General features: G+C 51.7%; 3 protein-coding genes across 3 annotated transcripts; 1 reads left to right on the top strand and 2 right to left on the bottom strand.

Moving 5' to 3' along the window:
* Positions 1-1,720: 1,720 nt before the first annotated feature.
* COCSUDRAFT_39740 (Translin) lies at positions 1,721-3,067 on the top strand (the record flags this gene model as incomplete). The annotated part of the gene is made up of 5 exons (XM_005651217.1): positions 1,721-1,897; positions 2,010-2,095; positions 2,282-2,414; positions 2,720-2,851; positions 3,014-3,067. 5 exons carry the CDS (start codon positions 1,721-1,723, stop codon positions 3,065-3,067), a joined length of 582 nt encoding a protein of 193 aa, XP_005651274.1.
* A 226-nt stretch (positions 3,068-3,293) lies between these two features.
* Positions 3,294-4,766, bottom strand: COCSUDRAFT_52439 (ribosomal protein L13). The gene is made up of 5 exons (XM_005651216.1): positions 4,585-4,766; positions 4,404-4,496; positions 4,114-4,238; positions 3,879-3,990; positions 3,294-3,780 (listed from the first exon to the last, which is right to left on the bottom strand). The coding sequence occupies exons 1-5, from the start codon at positions 4,600-4,602 to the stop codon at positions 3,505-3,507; spliced, it is 624 nt and encodes a 207-aa protein (XP_005651273.1). The 5' UTR covers positions 4,603-4,766; the 3' UTR covers positions 3,294-3,504.
* Positions 4,767-5,516: 750 nt separating this feature from the next.
* Positions 5,517-20,263, bottom strand: COCSUDRAFT_46205 (hypothetical protein; the record flags this gene model as incomplete). The annotated part of the gene is made up of 35 exons (XM_005651215.1): positions 5,517-5,603; positions 5,738-5,856; positions 6,006-6,099; positions 6,261-6,476; positions 9,061-9,296; positions 9,406-9,514; positions 9,620-9,703; positions 9,866-10,045; positions 10,554-10,755; positions 11,238-11,371; positions 11,473-11,587; positions 11,730-11,848; positions 11,934-12,028; positions 12,392-12,457; positions 12,544-12,656; positions 12,752-12,900; positions 14,303-14,469; positions 14,615-14,758; positions 14,861-15,016; positions 15,133-15,271; positions 15,433-15,538; positions 15,647-15,777; positions 15,948-16,046; positions 16,201-16,373; positions 16,543-16,811; positions 17,035-17,196; positions 17,346-17,574; positions 17,705-17,982; positions 18,153-18,389; positions 18,536-18,741; positions 18,868-19,057; positions 19,156-19,382; positions 19,494-19,677; positions 19,768-19,868; positions 20,228-20,263. 35 exons carry the CDS (start codon positions 20,261-20,263, stop codon positions 5,517-5,519), a joined length of 5,352 nt encoding a protein of 1,783 aa, XP_005651272.1.
* Between the last annotated feature and the right edge of the window lie 130 nt (positions 20,264-20,393).

Below are 20,393 nucleotides of genomic sequence, written 5' to 3'. Positions count from 1 at the left end.
TAAACAACCTAGGCGCCCTGTCTATAAAATGTCAGATGTGAGGCCTGCAGCCATCTGGTGACAATGACAAACAGGAAGCCAAGGCACAGGCTATTTGGAGCACCATGCATGCATGCGCGCTTGGGCGGACCTTGACAATGCCACTCAAGTCCACCTGGAACCCTGGTGGGACGTTAAAGTCTTTGCCTGCAGCCGCCGCCTTCCTCGCAGCCGCCGCCAGCGCTGCCTCTGCGTTCTTGCGGGCCTGCCGCACGGCGATCTCCGCTGACTTCCTGTCCATGGGCCCTACATCAGCATTCGAACATCGATTTAGTTGATAATCACGGCTGAATTGCGATCGATGCTGACAGCATGTGGCGAGTCTGAGCGCAGCACCTTGTGGTGGGAGCGGCTCGAGGTCTGGGACTGTTTGGCGCAGCAGGCGGGGCAGTGCAATGTCAACAGGTGGCTGCTGCTCTTGTGGGAAGAGCTGGTTCTGATGCTGCCACATCCGGTGCATCATGGTGGCCTGTCGCTGGTACTCTCCGGACTGTTCTGCGACGGAGGAAGGAGTGCCCAGGGAACATTGGCAGGTAGCCTGCCTGCGCACACCAAAACAAATACCGCTAAAGTCAAAAAGCACGATGGGCGTGCGTGAGATCAGGACCCGAAAGGTCAGGTAAAGACAAGCTGCTACCTATTTGCTTTCTAGACGATTGTAATACAAGATAACCCCTAGTCGAGTCTTGCACTCTGAGAGTGTCCTAGTCCAGAGTGAGGCTGTGACGTCAGTGTATGGCTCCCGTCCAAACGAGCCTAACACTCTGCGAAATTTCAAACGCTATTTCTTCCTACTTTGCTAGAGCCTGATCATGTCAACCGACTGTGCGCACGACTTTTTTCGCCAAGTGATCTGGCCGATCGACAGGCAATGAACGTTGCCAGAGACTTCTTGCAGCATCTGAAAATCATCAGAGGTATCAAGGGTGTCAAAGTTACCCCGTGTAAGGACAGTTGACGTGAAAGGGAAGACTCGTAGGCTGCTGGTTCATGAATCCTAGCCACGGACGGGCCCCCTTGAAATGCCTTAATTAGAATTGCATAGAGCACATCTTTCCGATGCCTTCCGTCAGAGTAGGAGAACCCTTCGCCAGAGGGATTCGCAAGTCAGAAAGACGTCATCTGCAGAATTTGGTTCCTTCAAAAGGTCGGTCTCGGTCACCGACGACGTTCCCGCGTCCAAGGACGAACCAAATGACCAAAACAACTTGATGAATTCAAACGTTAATTGACACGCAATCCAAGATTGACTTTCACCCTGTCCCTTGGTGTTATGCTAGCTTTCAGACAAAGTGTGAGTTTGCACAGATTACTCCGCGCTGCAAGGCCTCTGGACGCTACTAGCTTTGGCATCTGCACCATGGTACCTCCTGCTTCCAAGAGGCAGCGTGCAACTGGCGCTGCTGCTGATCAGAACCAAGTATGGTTCAGAGGCTGACACGTTTTACATGCTCAGAATTTGCAAATCCTATCCTTATGCCAACGAACTCTGTTGTGCAGATGCAGAGCTCTGTCTCAGTCTTCGTGGACAGCGAAGACTTCGCTACATTGCGGAGAGATATGGAGAGCTTTGATGCTCAACGAGAAAATGTAATTAAGCGCAGTCGAGGTATGCTGTACAAGTTGCTGGACACATTGCTCTTGATGAATACTATGGCATTTGGACCGACTTTTGGCTCCAATGCGTGCAGACATCCAGAAGCTGGCGAAGCAGGCGATCTTTGCAGCGCACCGCAGCGATCTTGAGAAGAGCTTAAGCCAGACAGCGGAGGCTGAGCATATTGCCGGTCAGCTCCTGCCCCTCGTCCAAAGCATGCCAGACCTGCGCCATGGATCCTTCAGCAGCGCAATGGAAGAGGTGCCCTATCACCAATACAATGGAACCTGTTCAAAAAGCTCTTGCAAAGCCTGCAACAACATTTGCGAGGAATTGTCTGTTGAGAGTGAGGGCATTATGCATGCGTGTGCAGTATGCCGAAGCCAAGATCTTCCAAGCCTTCCTGGAGCATGGGCGCGTCATCCCTTCGAAAGAGCTGCCCATTGTGGAGCGTGATGAGTGAGCTCTTCCTAGCTGTCCCGTTGAGAGCATTTCAGTGGCTTGTGAATTTCAGTCGCTGATTGTCTCATCCGGCGAGGAATACCTGTCATGGATCGCAATTAAAAGCATGAACTCTGTGAAGGTACATGCCTTCTGGCATCCATGTCACTGGATGGATCAGTAATCTGCCTGGCATGACTGAAGGTACCTGGGTGGCGTCCTGGATTTCACGGGGGAGCTGAACAGGTATGCGATAGCGAAGGCGACAGTGCGGGACATCGATGAGGTGAAGCGGTGTCGAGGCATTGCCGAGGCTCTGATGGGGGAATTTCTCCAGGTGCGCAGACTTCATCCAAGTGCTGATGCGCTAGATCCACGTGAGTATCTAACATTACTGAGTATGGCATACAGTATTTCCCCGTACATCTGCAGACGCCCTGCGTGTATGCCTTATGGCCTTTGGCTTTGGGTTTGCTGATAATGATAATGATAATGATAATGATAATGATAATGATAATGATAATGATAATGATAATGATAATGATAATGATAATGATAATGTGTATATCACCTCACCTAATGCCTGCCACTCCCCTGGGGCTTGCCGGCAGGCATGAAGCGAGAGTCAGTATTTGCGTGCAGTTTGATCTGCGCAATGGGAGCATCCGTAAGAAGTATGACTCCCTCAAGTACACAGTCAAGAAGCTGGAGAACACACTGTACGAGCTGTCCCTGGCAGAGGCAGGCTTCAAGCCAGAGATGGAAGCAGATGAGGTGGGTTTCATACCCTACCGGTCACAGCGATGCCCTTTTATGTCCTGCTCCAGCATCCAATGCGCTGCAGCGCTAATGCAGTCATGAACCAAAAACACCTTCGCGATGTTGTCTCAATATTCACGTTCTTTTGCTCTGAGAACCTTGCAAATGGATGTGCAGGCACCCCAGCAGCAAAGGGATGCAACAACTGACGAGCCCGGGATGGCAGACTGAGCATGCAGTGGAGAGCGCCAGATTTTCCAAGCGTCAGATGTCGCTGTCAAGATGTGTTGCATGTGTAGAGGAGAAGCTAAGACCTCCGCTATGGAGGAGCATGCCTGTTGTGCAGACCAATATTTGTGTTCCAGTTAAGACATACCTTGACTGCATGAAGAGCTACCACTGCGATAGGTTCAGACACCTCACAATGCAGTGCATGTCTGTGCATTCTCCCTGGTTTACAATGTAATCTTTACATCATCTAGAACGGTCAATCCCAGCCTCTGCTGAGGGGAATTTAGAGGCCAATGGTACAAATGAATTGCTTGAAAAGTCCAATTCAGTGCCTGTTTAGCGCCGTTCATCTGGAAGACTTCCCTGTTACCAGTACATGCCTGCCTGATCAGACCAGCTCATTTCACAATTGGCCCAATGCCCTGATCCCATATCAGTCATGACTTGCCAGAACCATCCTCCGCGGGCTTCGCCGCAGGGATAATGCTCTCTTCCTCGGCCTCAAACAAGCATGACATGTCCGCATCAGGGAGCATGTGCCCAAAGCGCTTCCTGTAGACTGTGGGGTTGAGCGGCTTGTAGCCTTCGGGCAGCTCGAACAGGGCCTCCCTCACACGCCGCTTCCGTGGGGGCATCTCCCAGGGGACCAAGGCAGGGTGGTCAGCAAAGGGATGCTCCTCGCCAGGGAATATCCTGAGCTTCCTGGCGCGCTCCTGTGACAAGGACCATGCAACCCTCATTGAGACACTCTTCTATAGAGAGCATGGCGATGAGTCACAATTTGTCTCTTTCCAGTTTGATGATGTCCCACCTTCCGAAGCTTGTTCTTGGGCAGCATGCCATAGACGGCCCGCCGCAAGATTGACGTGGGATCCCTCTCGAATTCCTTCTTCGCTGGGCGCTCCTTCAGGCCTCCAGGGAATCTGTTGGCATCAACACATGCACGGGAGGATTGAAGCCGGCACATTAGATGTACTGCTACAGGTCTCTTGCCAGGACTTTATTGCACTTGACACGGAAGCAACAGTAAGCGATGGGTAGCGTACCCAGTGTGCCATCTATACAATTTCTGGTCCCACTTCTCCCCAGTAAACACCACATGCTTGGCATTTGTCACTACCAAGATGTCTCCCTCCTCTTTCCATGGGGTGTAAGTAGGTTTGTCTTTTCCCTGCAGGCATGTGCACCCACCTTTCAGCTGGTATGACATCGATTGATAGATATAAAAGGAATACGTGGTGATCCTGAACATCTGAGGGGCGTCTCTGGCATGGCAAAGGAGTTGCAAGGAAATGTAGTCCTGTTCACATGCTGCTCAGGTACACGCCAGGCATACCTGGAGAAGCAAGGACAGTTGACTTGCCAACCGACCCACCACCTGCTCTCGAGCATCCACTAATCGAAGCCGCAGGCCTTCAGTCTTGATGCCCTGTTCAGGGAACAAGTTTGAGTAATCCCTTGATATGAAATATACAAAGATCTGTTAAATGAGACAAACAATTTGTACATTGGCTTACCCGCAACAGCCGTGTCATTCTCAACTGGGGATCATTATTTTTTAGCTGACATCAAGTCCAGATCGCTTTCACCGCAACCGACTCTCTGGCTGTAAATTCTGAACCTGCAGCCTTATATTCGCTTAGTGCTCACTATACTTTGTGTATCGCCGCTCTGCACCCTTGAAGGGACAGTGAGTTGCGGTAGGAATGCAAAATCACCATGAGCCGTTCCCCAAAGTCTGTATTGGCTGGATACACTCTGCCAAGGTGAAGCCAAACTTCCAAGGTCGAGCCAATTATAGAGAAATGAAGACGAGCAGATGAAGTAAGAAATTCAAAAAAAAAACAGAGAACTTGGAATAAGCAGCAGCAATAACATTTGCACTTGTTGTTAGCCTATAGGCCTAGAGCTACGCATTTTACAAAATGTTGCTGAGCACCCGGTGTCAGCAAACAGCGCATGCATACAGAGCGCTAGCAACAGGTGCCGTTGCTGGCGAACCTGGCATGCAGTTGACTTCAATGTGCTTTCACAGCGATGAGCTGGGCTGCATTACAAATACTTGAGCATTATCCTGACCATCACTGACTCTGATAGCAGATCAGGCACACATGCCACTAGCTGGCTGGCCGGCAGCCAGGAGACGCAGTATGCGCATCGATGCACAGAAGTGCGAAGCATTGTTGCAGTGCAGAGCTTCATCGAGTCATCCACATGACCTTCTATTCCACGCATCATGGCTCGCATCACTCTCGTTTGCATGGCAACACCAGTCACTTGTGGACATGGCATAGTAGTCCAACACATACGGCCGTTCAAGACCACATTTACAAATACTATGGTGGTCTGCTACTGCCACTGTCTCGGTGTTGCACAATGGCATTCCCAACCGGATCAATGCACGGATACTACAGATGGCTCTGCTATGCAATACGCACAGCACCGCCCTTCACTCGTCATGGCTAGCCTTTCCTTCATCGTTGCTCAGATCATCTTTCTTGGCAGCTATCTCTTTCTCCTTCTGGGCCATGGACTTCTGCAGCAACACACTGAGATCATCAGAAATTTGCATCGGAGATTGCCACTGTATAAGGGTAGCATGATTGGAACAATGCGTATGTGTGGGAACTGATCAGTAAGTCTTCCGGGCTAGCAGCGAGAAGATTGTACCTCCAGCTTTGACAGGAGTTCAGCGCGCCTCCTGCGCATCTTGGGAGCCTGGACGCGAGTGAACCCAGAGCGCAGCGTGCCTGCCGCCACAGAGGCTGCGAGCGGGGCCAGCAAGTTGCCTGCACACAAAAGGCAGTGCGCATGCTTCAGTGCTGTGGTATGAGTGTTTCAGGAAAATGTTGCTGAGAGTCTCTCCTGAATGCAATATCACGTGTCCAACAGGCTGAAAGCTCCCTCAGTGTCCTTTTTTGCGTCTCCCTTAACGAACCTGTCAGGATGAATGAAGCCCCGACTCCCCACAGGCCAAGAACTTCTCGCGCAGTCACAAGGACGGCGTTCCAAAGATCCTGAGCAGAGCGGTCCTGCACAATGCACAGAAGAGCGCATGTTCACCAAGCCACAAGCATCACGTTATGGTTGGGGCCAAGGAACATAAATAAATTTTCAACTGGCCACAGTATCAATACTGGCCGTCTACCAGTGCATACGAAAGCAAGTCTGACACATGATTTGTCAAGCTTACCTTCTTTCTGTTCTCCACCAGACTCTCCATCGCTGTGTGCAGCTCCTTGGAGGTTGCCAGGCTCTTTTTCAGCTGATCCGCAACCTGAGCAGGGCTGAGGCTGGCATCCACGGCACTGCTCTCCTTCAGCCCCTGCTTGAAAATGTTGAACTCCATGGCCTTGCGAGTCTTCTCACTGAGCTCCTTGCGCAAGAGCTGCCCCTTCTTCGCCATGTCCTGTGGCAGCACACAGCGGCTCAGGATGAGTTGACCAGATTGACAGGCATGCGCCTTGCAGAGCGAGAACCCGTCTTCTTGAGATAGCAGCAATGCGCACGTTCTCTTGCATGGCAGAGGCTACCAATGCCAATGCCAGGAGCCCTGCAGTCATGGCCCCCAAGGCCGCCCACTGCCCTAGCTGGTGCAAAGACATGCTCCTGCCCAAGACCAGAAACGACTCCCCCATGCCTGACTCATACAGGCGATCTGTCTCCCAGTTGGCCAGGCCTGCACCCAAGCACTTTCCAGTGTGAGGGCTGATGTACTGCATTGCTCAGAAGAGCAACTCGGTGGTGGAGATTGTAAAGACTCATTAGAGGGATGCAGGTCTCACCGTCGAGCAAGACTCCAAACTGAAGCATCATGACCCCAAGCTTGGAGGTCACAAGCAAGGAAAGATCCAGCGGCAATGGCATCGCTCCCGCCTTGCTACTTCGCTGCAGCAGCAAGGCTTGCACATACATGACAGACCCTGTGCAGAAGCAGCATTCTGTGTAAGCCTTACCTACGCATTCATTTCTTGTATGAGGCTTTATGCAAGATTGATATCTGGCGAGCATCGCATAAGCCATTGGAACCGCTACATAAAAAGAGACGGGCATACCTTTCAGGCGCATAAGTGGCGTGCGTTGAGCGCGGTTACTGAGGGACATTGCAGTTGCCAGAGCAGCAGCCGCTGGGTTCATCCCCGAGAAACTCGCCTCACTCGACTGCTCACCTGCGGATGAGCCCAAAAGTGCCATTCGCACCATGTACATCTAGCCATGGTCATTCAGCATTTCCATACCAGCCCTCCGTATGCCAGATATTACTCCTCTCACTCACCTGAGCTCTGTGGCCCTGCAGGGCATTCCTGTGCCCTCAGATGCTTCTCTTTGCTCAAGGAAGGAGAGCTGCTGCTGGTCGACGCCTCGAGTTTGGGCTCGCCATATCTCAACTTATGGAAGTCTGGCAGCATGAGTGCGGAATCTTCGAGGCAACAACATGAACGTATCAGACATTATGAACTCCAGATGGACGTAGCAACAATACAAAGCATGCATTGAAATGCCAGACTAAGCATGCCGGACCAAGACAACACAAAAAGTAGGAAGGCGCAGGCATCACCCAGCAGCAGGAGAGGCAGAATGCAGAGAAGGCCCACAAACGCATCATGCTGATCCCAGTTCAGGCCACCAAAGGGATCTAGATGTAGCAGATGTCCAGTCAGCAAAGCCAAGGTTCCTGTCAAGCCAGGAGATCTGCAAGCCCAACACACTGAGTGAGACGTGAAAGGACCAAATCCTTGAGGTCAGACAAATGCGCCGGCATGGATGTAGGGGACAAAGGATGAGAGACCCTACATGGTGAGTGTTTTTATGGTCCGTTCAATCATGAAATATCGCTTCAAGTTGCTTTTCACTCTTCTCTCCTCTTCCGATGTAAGTTTGGGCTTTAGGCCCCTCTCTTTCACTTTCCGCTGCATCTCTAGTTCCTCCTTTTCAGTCTTGCTCTCGCGATCCGCTTCTGGTCTATCCTGTTTCAAAGCTCTTGCGGCTTGCTGTTTCTGGCACTTCCCCTGGCACAAACAAGAATGTGGTGCAGGTCAGACCCCTGTACTTCTAGCGTATAACCGTTGAGTTGGGTTACAATGCACCTCAGGTCTGTCCAAGATGTCACAAAGTTAGCACAAGCTCAACCATGTCTAGTAAGCTGTGCCTAGACAGAGACTTACATTTGTGTCCGTGAAGCTTTGACGCCTCGCAGAGTTTCCTAAGACTCGACAGTCTTTGTGAGGGGTCGTACATCGTCCATTTCGAGATGGGGACCAGGAGCAACGTACAAGAAGATTTTTGTGAAAGCAAGTTTCCATGATTAGGTCGACTTGTGTCGTCCCAGATTCAATCAGTAGGATATGAAAATGTCAGCTAAGATAAAATTTTGCTTTAGAGTAAGACCAATGTCCTACAGAAGCGAGGTAATGTAGAGGACATAGGACGTCGTGCCACGGATCCTTTTTGACACCAAAAGCGATAAGATGTTGATGTGCCAGACGATTACAGTCTATCTCTCCTCTACTTATTCCTGTAAAGCTAATGACTTCAATACTATCGATTGAGTAGAATACAATCGATGGTCTATAGATTGTGATCCACTAAACCCTATCAGGACCCTTCAGGAGTACAAATATGCCATCTCCCTAATAGGGCAACAGGTCACCACCACAGCACTTATTCAGCAGCACCAAAGAGCAATCATTTCATGTGCATTCTGATCTCCTGCATGATTGATTCCATGATGTCCAGCCTCCCTCCACCAGCAGACCTGATCTTCGAAAGGGCGCCCGATTTGGCCTCCTTGGCAACAGAGGCGTCCTGTATAGCCTGGCGAAGAGCTTGAAGCGCCTGTACACCAGGAAATGCCATGAAAAGGGTCCTTCAGCTATCTTTCTGACCTCTCACCCTTGTATTGTCAAGAGAGGCTGGGATAAATGTAGTATCAAGTCACTTGTAAGTCATTATTAGGTACGGAACCTTGCCTGCCGAAAGAAATGCAATCTCACCTGGCATGCTCCTTCCATGGCCATGGCAATGATGTCCTGCTCCCTGTTTGCAGATACCTTGAGAGCCTTCTCAGCAAGGCTCTGGAGTCTGGCTGTGTGCTGGCCAGCGGTTGCTGTGCTGAGTGCAGAAGCGCATGCACTGGTGCTGAGACGGTCATCCGTGTCTTTGTCGCCTGAGTTTGCGCGCTGCATGTACTGCATCAGCAGCTGGACGAAGGCAGCGCTCGGTTCTTCACCTGTAAGAATTTGCCATTTGTGTTTGCCATGAGCTGGTTGACGCACATGACAACCTGAACATGTCGGGACTGCTTCGGGTTTTGAATGCAAGGTGTACTGAGCCAGTACCTTCATCACACAGCTGGCGAGGGAGCACAGCCTTGAAGTCTGTGGATGGTGAGCGAGCAAACCCCAACAAAGCAAGCATTGCCTCATGCTGCAGTGCCCAGTGTTCCTCCTGCGTTTCAAAGGATTCATGCTTGAACTTGCAAATAACACGAGCAGGCCACAGACCCGAATAACAAGCAAAGTTGAGGAAACAAGAGCGGAACCAGGTACGTACTGTCAACATGGCGTTGAACAGCTTGGTTGGGGTTGCCTGAATCTCGTCGCAGTGCGCAGCAAAAGCTGCAGTGAGGGCTGCAGCCTGTGTTGAAAGCAAGGTACTCAGCAGATAGATTTGTAAAAATGACGTATTACACTGGTCAAATCTAAAAATATGGTATGCGAAAATCAAAGCAGAGCGACAATATTGAAATGTGAATTGCATCAGTGGGACATGCAGCTTTGGACTGTCTTGCATGCACACCTGTGAATTCCTTTGGCAGATCTCCACGACCTGCACAATGTTTTCCGCCAGTCGTTTGGCCTGAAGTCCACAAAGCATTTCTGCCACACAGAGGGCTGGGAGAACACATGGTGGCTGAATGGCTTGTGCAGAAGCCTGTTTCAGTGCATCCTCCACTGCAGACGCCAGGGATTCCACCATCTGCAACAAAAGCACCCACAGGGAAAATTGTACGGTAGTAACAAGCCCCAGCGCGAAATTTTGAAGTGGCGCTATAATAAAACACTCAGGTCTTTCCAATGACCGTAAGGAGGTTTTAGACTCTGTGCTGCGTACCTCTGCAGGTATGGGCATGTGAGCAGCCAGGCAGAGCTGCAGCAGCGCTTCGCATGCACACCAAGCTCTGCACTGGAAAAGAGGCTCCTGCGGATCTTGCAGGTATTCCTGGAGCTGCCACAGCAAATTGAGGTCTGGCTGGCATGATGGATGGGGCCTACTGGACGCTGATGCAAAGACTGTGGCCACAACACGAGCTGTGACTGCCAGTGCAGTGCATGCATGGGATGAGTTCAGCTGTTCTCCACCAGCACCCTGCAGGCAAAGGTGTCCCGATGTGCTAATCACTATCCTGCTGTCTCCTTGAATGATGTATTGCAGGTGCTAGGTACTGAAAAAAAGGGCACAATTGTCCTTGGCAGGCCTGCCGCACCTTCAGCAGCTCTTGGCAGATATCGAAGCGCATCTGATCCGGCGTGGCAGATATGAGGGCTGCAGTAAGGGATACCAATTGACCCATCAATGGTGAGACGAGGCACTGGAATTCCGAATCGGCACCATCAAGGATTGCTACGTTGACAGCAGCACTGAGCATCGCATGGATGTGGACCCTGGCCAGTTCAGGGGTTGAATGCCTGCAGGAAAACACAGGTCAATGAAGACTTGCTGACAAGACCCGTTCTTGAAACAACTTCCGTGGATTGCTTGCCATCACCCAAGTGATGCACCTCCAACGCGTCATCAACCATGAGTGGATGCAAAAATCTCAGCAGTACCTTATCAGGCCGGCCCAAATTTCAGACAGAAGCTGCAGGCGCAAGGGATGCACAACGAAAGCTTGTTCCATGAGAAATGTCTGGCAGTGCATCCATGCATCTCCTGCCATGGTGTTCTCCTTCCTGCGGATTACAGTCTGCTTCAAATGGACATCATTGACATGCTGTGACGAGAAGATGCTGTCAAAACCTAGGCTGAGGCTTAGACTTGGTAAGGAAGGATTCACCTTTTGGCACAGCACACCATCATGAAGGCCATGACAGCGCTGCAAACACTGCGCCATGCCTTCTGAGGGAGCATGTCATGCCCTGCCAGCTCAAAGAGGGATGGCAACAGGCACCTGACCGCCATGAGCCTTACATCTGCCGCTGCACTGAAGCAGGTCTGGAGGATGCTCACAATCAGTCCCAATCGGCTGTCAGCCGAGGCATGAGGCATGTGCCCTTGGCCAGACACCATTTCTGACAGGAGCTCCTGCACCACAGTCATTGGTTAAACAAATATGCCTCCATTGATCTATGTATGATTTCTGTGTTAGTGAACGAAGTAATAGTGTTGTATGACATCACTCTCACCGCACAGTCATGTTGCGCAAACAGCCAGGTGGAAAGCTCGGCTGTGACTTTGCCAAGAGCACTCCTCGCCTCTGCAAGGATCTGAGCTCTGGCAGCATCGGTCTCATCCATGCAGCTGCACCAGACATAGCAATGTTTGACTCATGGAATCAGAAACAGGGTACTGGCTTAGTTCAGAGATATAGCTCAGTCCAGAGGGATAGCTGGGATAGTTTAGTCCTGAGGGATTCGGTGATAGCATCTTGGCAGGGTCCTACCTGATGAAGGAAGCCTGTATCTCCGCCAGCATGGCCGCCAGCTCTGACAAGCATGGCCGAATAGCTATGGGGTTGGCCGCAAGGACTTTGGCAACATGCTGCAGGAAGAAGCGCAGGACCTACAAGTTATAGGTAGACACGTCAGCATTCCTGCCTACTGAAGCAATGTCCATGCAGAGCAAAACAACAGGCTCACTTGTATACCTTTGAGTTGTTGCTGTCAGTGGTGAGTGACCATGCTGAGAAGGCTTCCCTTGTGCTGCTGATCAAGGCGGAGAGGACATCTCTTTTCACAGCACCTGCAAACACCCAAATCCTGACACTCTCAAATCTCCGTTGCAACTTGTAGCAACACTTCTATTGAGTGACCACCAATCAGACTTTGCATATGGTGGCCGGCATATGGCTTAAATGTCAGCAGCGTACCAGTTCTCGGCATAGAACTCTGAGTGAGGCTTGATGCGGATACAGACAATGTCTTGGTCACGCACAGCCATGCTACATTCATTGTTGCAAAGCTCCTGAACTCTTTTGCTCTTGACAGCTGTGACTTTCCTGCAATGACCTGCGAAATGGTCCTGCCTGCATTGCCAGGAACAGGAGTCACATCTGGCAATCCCATTGGGCATGCATTGAACATGTCAAACGGAGAGGCAGCTCACCTAGGGCGAGCAGCTTCTGGAATGCCTCGCTGAGTGCATTGTCAAATGCATCATTCAGTTTGCGTTCTGCAGCACAGAAAGCTCTGAATCACGACAGGAGGTTGCTGTTAAAGGGTTCTGAGGAGAAGAGAAACATGGTTTTCATCTGACACCTGGGGCGTTGGTGATGATGGAGCAAATCAGAGGTAGAACATGATCTTTTAAGAGGCTGCGCAAGTGCATGCTGATATCTGCAAATAATTCACTGCCACTCAATCCCAGCCACCTGCAAATGACACACTTATCAATGAGACCTTGGACCACTTCAAACTGAAAATTGTCAGAAGATTGAGGTTACCTTTCTGAGAAGATATTGCTTACCTTTCTGAGAAGAATATCCCATGTGCAAGGTCTAGGAATGCTTGGCACGTCTGCAGTACGTCCTCAAGCAGCGCGCTCATGAGGTTGGGGTCGGCCATAAGACGAGCCGCCAATCTCTTCACTCCAACTTCGCTAGCGTGGAACCCGGCCTGCAAAATAATTTGTGCTGACATGCATATGAATGCGGGACGAGAAGTCTCTACCTTGAATTTAAAATCAATGTATATGCTCAGGAGGAACATGATCAAGACTGTTTGCCCTACATGGAGCGTGACACGGGCTTGCGAATGCCCCTCGCTGTCAGCATCCCAGGCTCCCAGGGCAGCACTCACAAAACTGATGACCTGTGCCATTGGCCAAGAAATCTCACAACTGGAGCCTTTTTCTTTGTAAGCTTCATAGATTTGACAAGCAAGAACGTCCATTGGAAGAGCAAACACAACCTGCCACAGGACTTGTACTTCAGACTTGAGTTGGCCGTCTTCCACAGTGTGCTCCGCAAACAAATTGGCAGCCGCTTTGATTGACATTTCTGCGCCTTCAATGCAGTCCTTGCCATGCAGACCATGAGTCAAGGCTTTAAAGCACTCCTGAAAAAGTCAGGCATGGCCATCTTGTTATGTATATCATGCAGAGTAGATCAGGGGATATAGGGACAGCTTCGTCAGAGCGTACGAGACAGTTGAGTATTTAAAAAAAACAGCAATCACTTTGTAGGGATACAGCGGTGCATTTGATGCCTACACCAACCCACTGACCTTCAGAGCTTCAAGCCATTCCAGCTGAGCCTCACTGTTCTGCTGATCGGCAAAATCGGTAGATAAGCTTTTAAATCTGTTGCAAAGTGACATCAAAGAGGCCTGCACGCTCCATATGTTGGTCAGCAACTGTTCTCGACGTCCGAAGTATGCACGATGGTGACGGTGCACACCAACAGGCCTACCTCTCCAGTCTCTGAAAGTGGATCTCTTTGCATCTGCATCGTGATGCTATGTGATATTGCTGGATCTCCTCGTGCTAACTCAAAGGAGCATAGCCTTGAACGTTGGGAGCTGTCGCTGGTTGCTTTTTGTGCATGTACCACCAGTGCACCTTTTGAGCAATTCGATTACGTGTATCGGCAGAAGTGAGCAGGAAGCCGGTGATCCAATAAGCATCCAGCAGCTGTAATTGTTGACATTCGCCAAGACCAATTTGGCAAGCTCTTTGCATGGGGATGGGCACGTGCACACATCCTGTCAACCAACATGAGGAAGAGCACAAGCACATGTGTACAGAAAAAGAGGTTCAGCACAAATCGGTGCACAAATTGTAAAATTGATTAATCTGACGAGAAAAGGAGAATATATGCAGCATGCTTGCATGCGTGCTTCACTGACTGCAGGAAACTTTTATTACAAAGCGCTGAGGGCCACTAGGAGCAACTTTACATGCATGAAACTGCCTCGTTGGAATATGCAGCCTGATGGGCATTATCAGGTACATATCCAGATACACACCAGCATTATTATACTCTAATGGCCACACATGATGCTGTCATCTTAAGCGCACGATTGACCTCGCAGCAACAACAAACTTTGTCAGATTTGCACGGAAGCGGCGTTTGTTAGCGCGGTCAGTGGAGTTCTCGATTCCGTTCGTTGTCAGCAGTTCATTCATTGCCCTGATCAGGCCGCTTTGTGCGGCAGGATCCTGCTGGCTCGCAAGCAGCTTGTCACCTGCACTCACAAGATAGCTCAATTCAAGGCACACCGGACCCTGCGAGACATCAATAGAGCAACGTCTGTCCAGCAGGCATAGGGGCAACCGAAGAACAAGTATTAAGTACCCCTAGCAGGCATGTCGTTCAGTGGAAATGCTCACCAAGTGACTGGAAGGCTGCGGTGTGGGATAGGATGAGGGGGAACAGAGCATCAGCCGCCAGCTCAAGGGTGTCCTTTCCCAGGTCTTCCAGCAGCAGCCGTCGAATCACCAGCTCCATGAAACCCCCCAGCAGACTGCCTCCTCCTGTGGTATCCGTGCGTGTTGAGAACCATGCATATATTGACCATTCTTGCTGTGCCCAGAAAATCAAAAATTTGCAAAAACAACCCATTGTAGGAAGCGCACCTTGAGGAGCTGCGATGCCATCTGCGCCTGAGGACACGGCAGAGTGGTGACAGCTGGCGAGTGCAGCCAAGGCCTCTAGGGACCCCTGCACGACCTCCAGGTCTGTGGAATTCACCCCAAACTCCAGGGTGGATAGCACCACCCGCATCTGCGCCTCTGCTGACACCCCAAGCCAGTCAGCTCATGGCCTTCAGCATGACTCATAGCCTGCACGAATTCTGCTGCACTACAGCCTAAAGCAAGGGGGGACTCGGCGGAAGCTCAGTGCTTACCTGGAAGGCCTGCCACATGGTCGGGGTATATCTCCAGCATGTAAGACATGAGGTTGAAAAATGATCTGACCAGCTTTGGGAATTGCAACAACTCTCCGGTCACCAGGGGTATGACAAGCCCCAGACCAAGGAAGACAACCTGCAAATGCACACTCTTTGGACAGCCTGACACCATGCATGTGAGTCAGTGTCCTGCACCACATTTATGTCCCATATGTGCAGGGTTTAAAGTAAACCCTGAACAGTACTGTCCCGCATGTGCACATCTAAAGTGTAAATAAACAAAGATTTCTGGCTCACCTGAGCAATGTTCACTTGGCCTCCTGGCTGGTCAGAATCGCCACCAAAGTCCACCACATCACGGATGGTCAGGTTCATCAAGAGCTTGATCAATGCTCGAACTTCCCTGCACACACCATGTTGAAGATTCTGTAGGTGAACGCGGTAATAAAGTGAATGCAGGCCAGTAAAGTCAGGAAACATTACACAAGGCATGCCTGATGCGAATACAGACCTATAGGAATCTGCTGCAGCTTCTGCCCGCAGTCGCGCGGCAGCTGCCAATGACACCTGGCCCAGATTATAAGTTGAGTACTGCTGGAGCAAGTGCAGTACCCACTCGCATAGTAGCTTTGCATCCTTGACCTATACCAAAAAAATACATTTAAAGAGGACATTTGCCTCCAGCATCAAATGATGGAAGACAAGCGTGACGCTTGCTTGTCACGTTATTAGTGAAGCAATTGGAATTGAGAAGACTGGATCCAGGATGATTAGGATAGCTGTTGCACGACTCTCAGAGGCAGAGGCGCTACCTGGACAAAGGAGATGTGGGCATCCACCACGTCTGCGGCGAGCTTGAGCAGCTGGCAAGAAATAGCTGGCTGGTTGTGGTAGATCCTCTGCAGGCTCACCTGCCGCAGCATCAGCCAGACTGAGCTTAGAGACCCATTGTCCAGGATTTATGCCCAGAATCAGGCATGGCAAGTGTGGGTGCTGTGCAGGTCAGGCATGTGGACATGCGCAACGACAATATGCAAGAAGAATATAAGAGGAGAAGAGCGGTACCACTGGGTTCATGATGGCAGAGGCGACAGAGAAGAGCGCGGGCTGCGCTTTGGGGCAGGTGCCGCGAACGCTGCCGCGGAGAGCCTCCAGCAGATACCCAACGCGCGCCATCATGTCCGGCCGCTCGGCAATGCCCGCCAAGTCCGGCCGCCCCGCAATGCTGGACACCTCCTCTGCATGCATACAACCCCAGTCACAGGGCTGCATCTGTGCCCAGATGCAACTCTGCACTCGATCTCATTCAATGCACTCAAAAACCTGATGACCAGCATGCAAGCAGCAATGAACGGAAGTTCTGAAAGGCACGACACAAAAACCAGGCACTGCGTGCTGCATGCTGACCTGTGAGGGTGTGCATGAGGTGCGTGGTGTACTGCCAGGCTGCCGCCTGGTCAGGCAGGCCGCCGGCAGCCACAGTCAGGGCCTTGGCGAGGGCTCGCACGGTGGGGCCGGCCAGCGCGCGGATGGGCTCGGCCTGCTCCGCGAACGCGCGCACGAGGGCGCGCCAGGCGTCCAGGTGCGCCAGGCAGCCGCAGATGGTGGCCTGCTGCGTCAGCACCGGCAGCAGCCGCGCCGCCACAACCCGGTGCAGATCCACCTCCCCAGCAAACCTGCCCAGTTGTCACGACACATCTGCAGTGCCTCTTGCGGTAGCTCCTGGTGACTCAACGGAAGCCATCTGACAACAATTTCTTTCCTGCAGCGATAGCCATCCTTATTCCACTAATTCTTTCATGACCCCAAGACTTCAACGGGGATGAGCACATGATGACTGAGCAGTAGAGACAGGCAGCAGGAGACAGTGATTTAAATGACATTGGAGGCATGGCGCACTGGCTGAGCAGGACGTTGGCCATTTGCACCAGTGCTTGCAGCACGGCAGGTCCTCCGCCATGCAGGCCAAAGGCGTTGGCCAGTCCAGCCGAAGCTGGATCTTCCGCCATGAGATATGTGTCCGCCCATCGTGCCACCCCAGACGCTGCCGCCTCCATCAATCTGCATGCATGAAATATGGACTGCTTATAAGAACATGTGATGCATTGCTGTCACAAACAAGTGCAATTGCCAAGAAAAATTTCAGATTTGAGATTCACAAGAGCAGGCAAAATGTCAAGCAAGCACTTCCAGCAGTAGGGGCTGAGTACCTGGGGCTGACGACTGGGCGTGCCCTTTCGTCCAGGCACAGCCCAGCGACGCCGAGCAGGGCATGGGACAGGCCCTCGACAGGGTCTATCCCCGGCTGGGCCGCCGCAGCCGCGGCCGCCACTGACATGGGCACCAGCGGCGTCTCTCCCTCTCCAGAGTCCGCAAGCAGGTGCGCAGCCATTCGCGTTAGCCAGTGAAGCTCCTCTAGCGGCTCAGCAGGATCCTGACCTGCAAGACACATGGACATGGTTTTCCTCAGCACTCGATTCCAGGCGCTCCGTATGGCAATTTATATTGTTCATACTGGTTGAGGAATCATAGCCATCTGTTGGGCATGCAAAGTGGGGTGGATCAGGACCTGCGGCAGCACAGTGCTGCAGGTGCTGCTGCTTCTGCTGGATGCGCTTGGTCAGAAGGCCGGCGCTGAAAGCCGCGGAGGCGCGGCCGACGGCGGCCGCGCACGCAAACCAGTCCTCGCGGCCGGCCATGGCTCCGACGCCTGCATCGTCCGCCGCCTCTCCCTCCTCCTCGTCCAGGTGCGCGCAGTCCACTGCATCCTTCAGCGCCCCCTCTGTCAGCGCCTGGAACACCTTCGCGGCAGCTGCCGCCTCTGCATCTGAGGGGCCCTCGCCGGACCTGTTGCAGGGCGAATCTAGAGGTCAAAGTCAGTCATGCAACACTGCAATGCGGTTTATCTGTAGTTTCCTCTGTCCCGGTTCCCTGGCAGTGTGCATGCAGGATGCCTTGCGCTCTAGACAGAAGGTATTATGCAAGGTCATGTTGTGAAGATCATCTTGGAAGATCACCGTTGGGATATGCAGCCAACACGCTCATAGAGGAGCTCCACCCAGGTGTCCAGCAGCAAGTCTGTGGCCTCAGCTGTCCAGGTGCCCTCTGCTGCCTCTGACATCCCCCCCGCTGATATGCATGCCCTTGCAAGGTCAGCAATGATGGATAGGACCCCGCCCTCCCCTGCCCTGTCATCAACTATTGCCCGGACAAAGCCGCTTGCTCTGTGAACCTGGGCTAGTACAGCCAAAGCCCTGCACCACACAGTGCCACATCACATCGTCATGAACTTGATATTTTTTGTAATACTATATATTCTGATCGTTCTAAAAGTCTATGAGAATGCGCAGCATATAATTATATGAAGATGCATTTGCTGAAAAGAGGCATGAGGCCATACTTGCATGCATCCAGCAGCTCTGCTTCATTGTTTGCTGCAGCTCTGTGTAGCGCTGCTTCTGGAGGGGCAATGCAGGGCAGAATAGCTGGGAGCATGCGCTGCAGGTGGGCATCTTTGGCACTCGTGGTGTGCTGCAGGCCCAGCTCTGCTCGCTGCTGCTCTGCTGCTTTTGGAAAGATGTCCCCAGAGATAGAGCAAAACATCACCTACAGCAGCCCAGACAAAGTTGCACGTCATTCTTACAGCACAGCATGCTGAACCTTGCATCATACATCCCATATAACAGGGAAAATCCCTGGCCATTTCATTTCCCAGTCGGTAAGAGTGCTCACCAGCAACTGCCGGGAGGCTGCCGCCAGAGGAGACTCAGGCTGTCCCCTTCGAGCGTTCAATAAAGCGATTAACCAGTCCACAGCCTCCGCAGACAGCAGAGTATCGCGCCAAGCAGGATCTGGCTTGACCAGCATACTATTGTTGGTCGTCCTTCCATCACCATAGACAGGGATAGGGGAGGCCCCTTGCCTGCAGAAGGGCAAGCCACACCCCTAAATAACATCGTCGCAGACAGTGTAACCGGGGATGCCTTGACAAACAGCATCAGACAGGCAGCTGGCGCGCACCTGAAATCCCACGACAGTATGGCAGTGAGCAGAGACATGCAGGCCTGGCAGAGGCCTTCATCTCTGCCTTCCACAGCTGCCGCAGCCGATCCTCGCGCAATACCGCTGGCGTGCACGAAGAAGGACTGCAGGTAATCTGATTCCAGGCTGGATCTGCACCGCTCATGGTAGTCCCAAGGAAGGCCCAGTGGACTCGCAGTAGCCGGCGAAAACTCCGTCACCACAGCCTGCAAATGACGAATTGATTGAAGATGAGAAAAGAGCGGTCCCTGCACTGGGGTGCTCCTCACAAATCACACAGGGTATAGCTCCATGGTGGGGGAAGGCTAGACAAGGACCTCTAGGACTTTGATGCTGGCTCGTCTCGCTCCTGGGGTGCCCTGTGATTTTGCAATGTCCTCTGTCTCCGCAAAGAATGCATGCTGCTCCTCTTTGCTGCTTTCCAGCCACCCCCTCTTCAGCATGCTGGCAACTGCAGCTGTCAGCTGCGAGGTGATGATGTCGTCCGCTGTACTCCCATTCCTGGAGAATAACAGATCCGGTGAAATCTGGTACTCAACATGCATATACCTAGAACTTGCCACACGGACATGCGAATGAAGACCACCACACCTCATGATGAGGTGGAGTATGTATGAACGGAGCTGCCGCTTCTCTTCGGCAGATGTGATGCCCCATCGCCTCAAGGCGGCCTCTCTGAGGGTGAGTGCAGCCTGTGCAGAATGAATGTCGTGATCAGACTATAAATGTGATCTGGTAGACAAGGTCACTGCTTTTTTTTTAAAATCGCAAATGCATCACCTGGAAGCGTGCTGATAAGCTCCCCGAATGCTCTAGTAATTGCTGGCAGGCATGAACGGGATTTGGGGATTGGCGAAAGTCCAATAAAGTGGCCTCAGCCTGCTTTCTCAGATGGGGAACCTGCAAGCCAACATCCACAACGTAAGGAATTTTGTGAATAGCAGTAAGAACAAATTGAAAAGATGTTAGCAGATTTACCGAGAGTCCAATGCAAGCTTGTTCTATGGTTGATTGAATGTTTTCCATACTGTACGTCTTCCCATCATGCCACCTCATCTCTGATCTCGATGATGGAACAGATCTGCATCCTGCACACTGAAGAAAGGTGAGAAGTGCTAATGTTTCCTTCTATATTCACCTATTATTCTTTAAGTTTAAAGACTCGACGATGCAGAATGCGGCAAGAGGTGGTGAGGTTATTTCCCTCGTTCGTTTGA

Source organism: Coccomyxa subellipsoidea, assembly GCF_000258705.1.
Source record: "Coccomyxa subellipsoidea C-169, whole genome shotgun sequence".
Classification (NCBI taxonomy): domain Eukaryota; kingdom Viridiplantae; phylum Chlorophyta; class Trebouxiophyceae; family Coccomyxaceae; genus Coccomyxa; species Coccomyxa subellipsoidea.
Note: the sequence above shows the minus strand (reverse complement) of the source record. Positions and strands in the feature narration are given on the sequence as shown.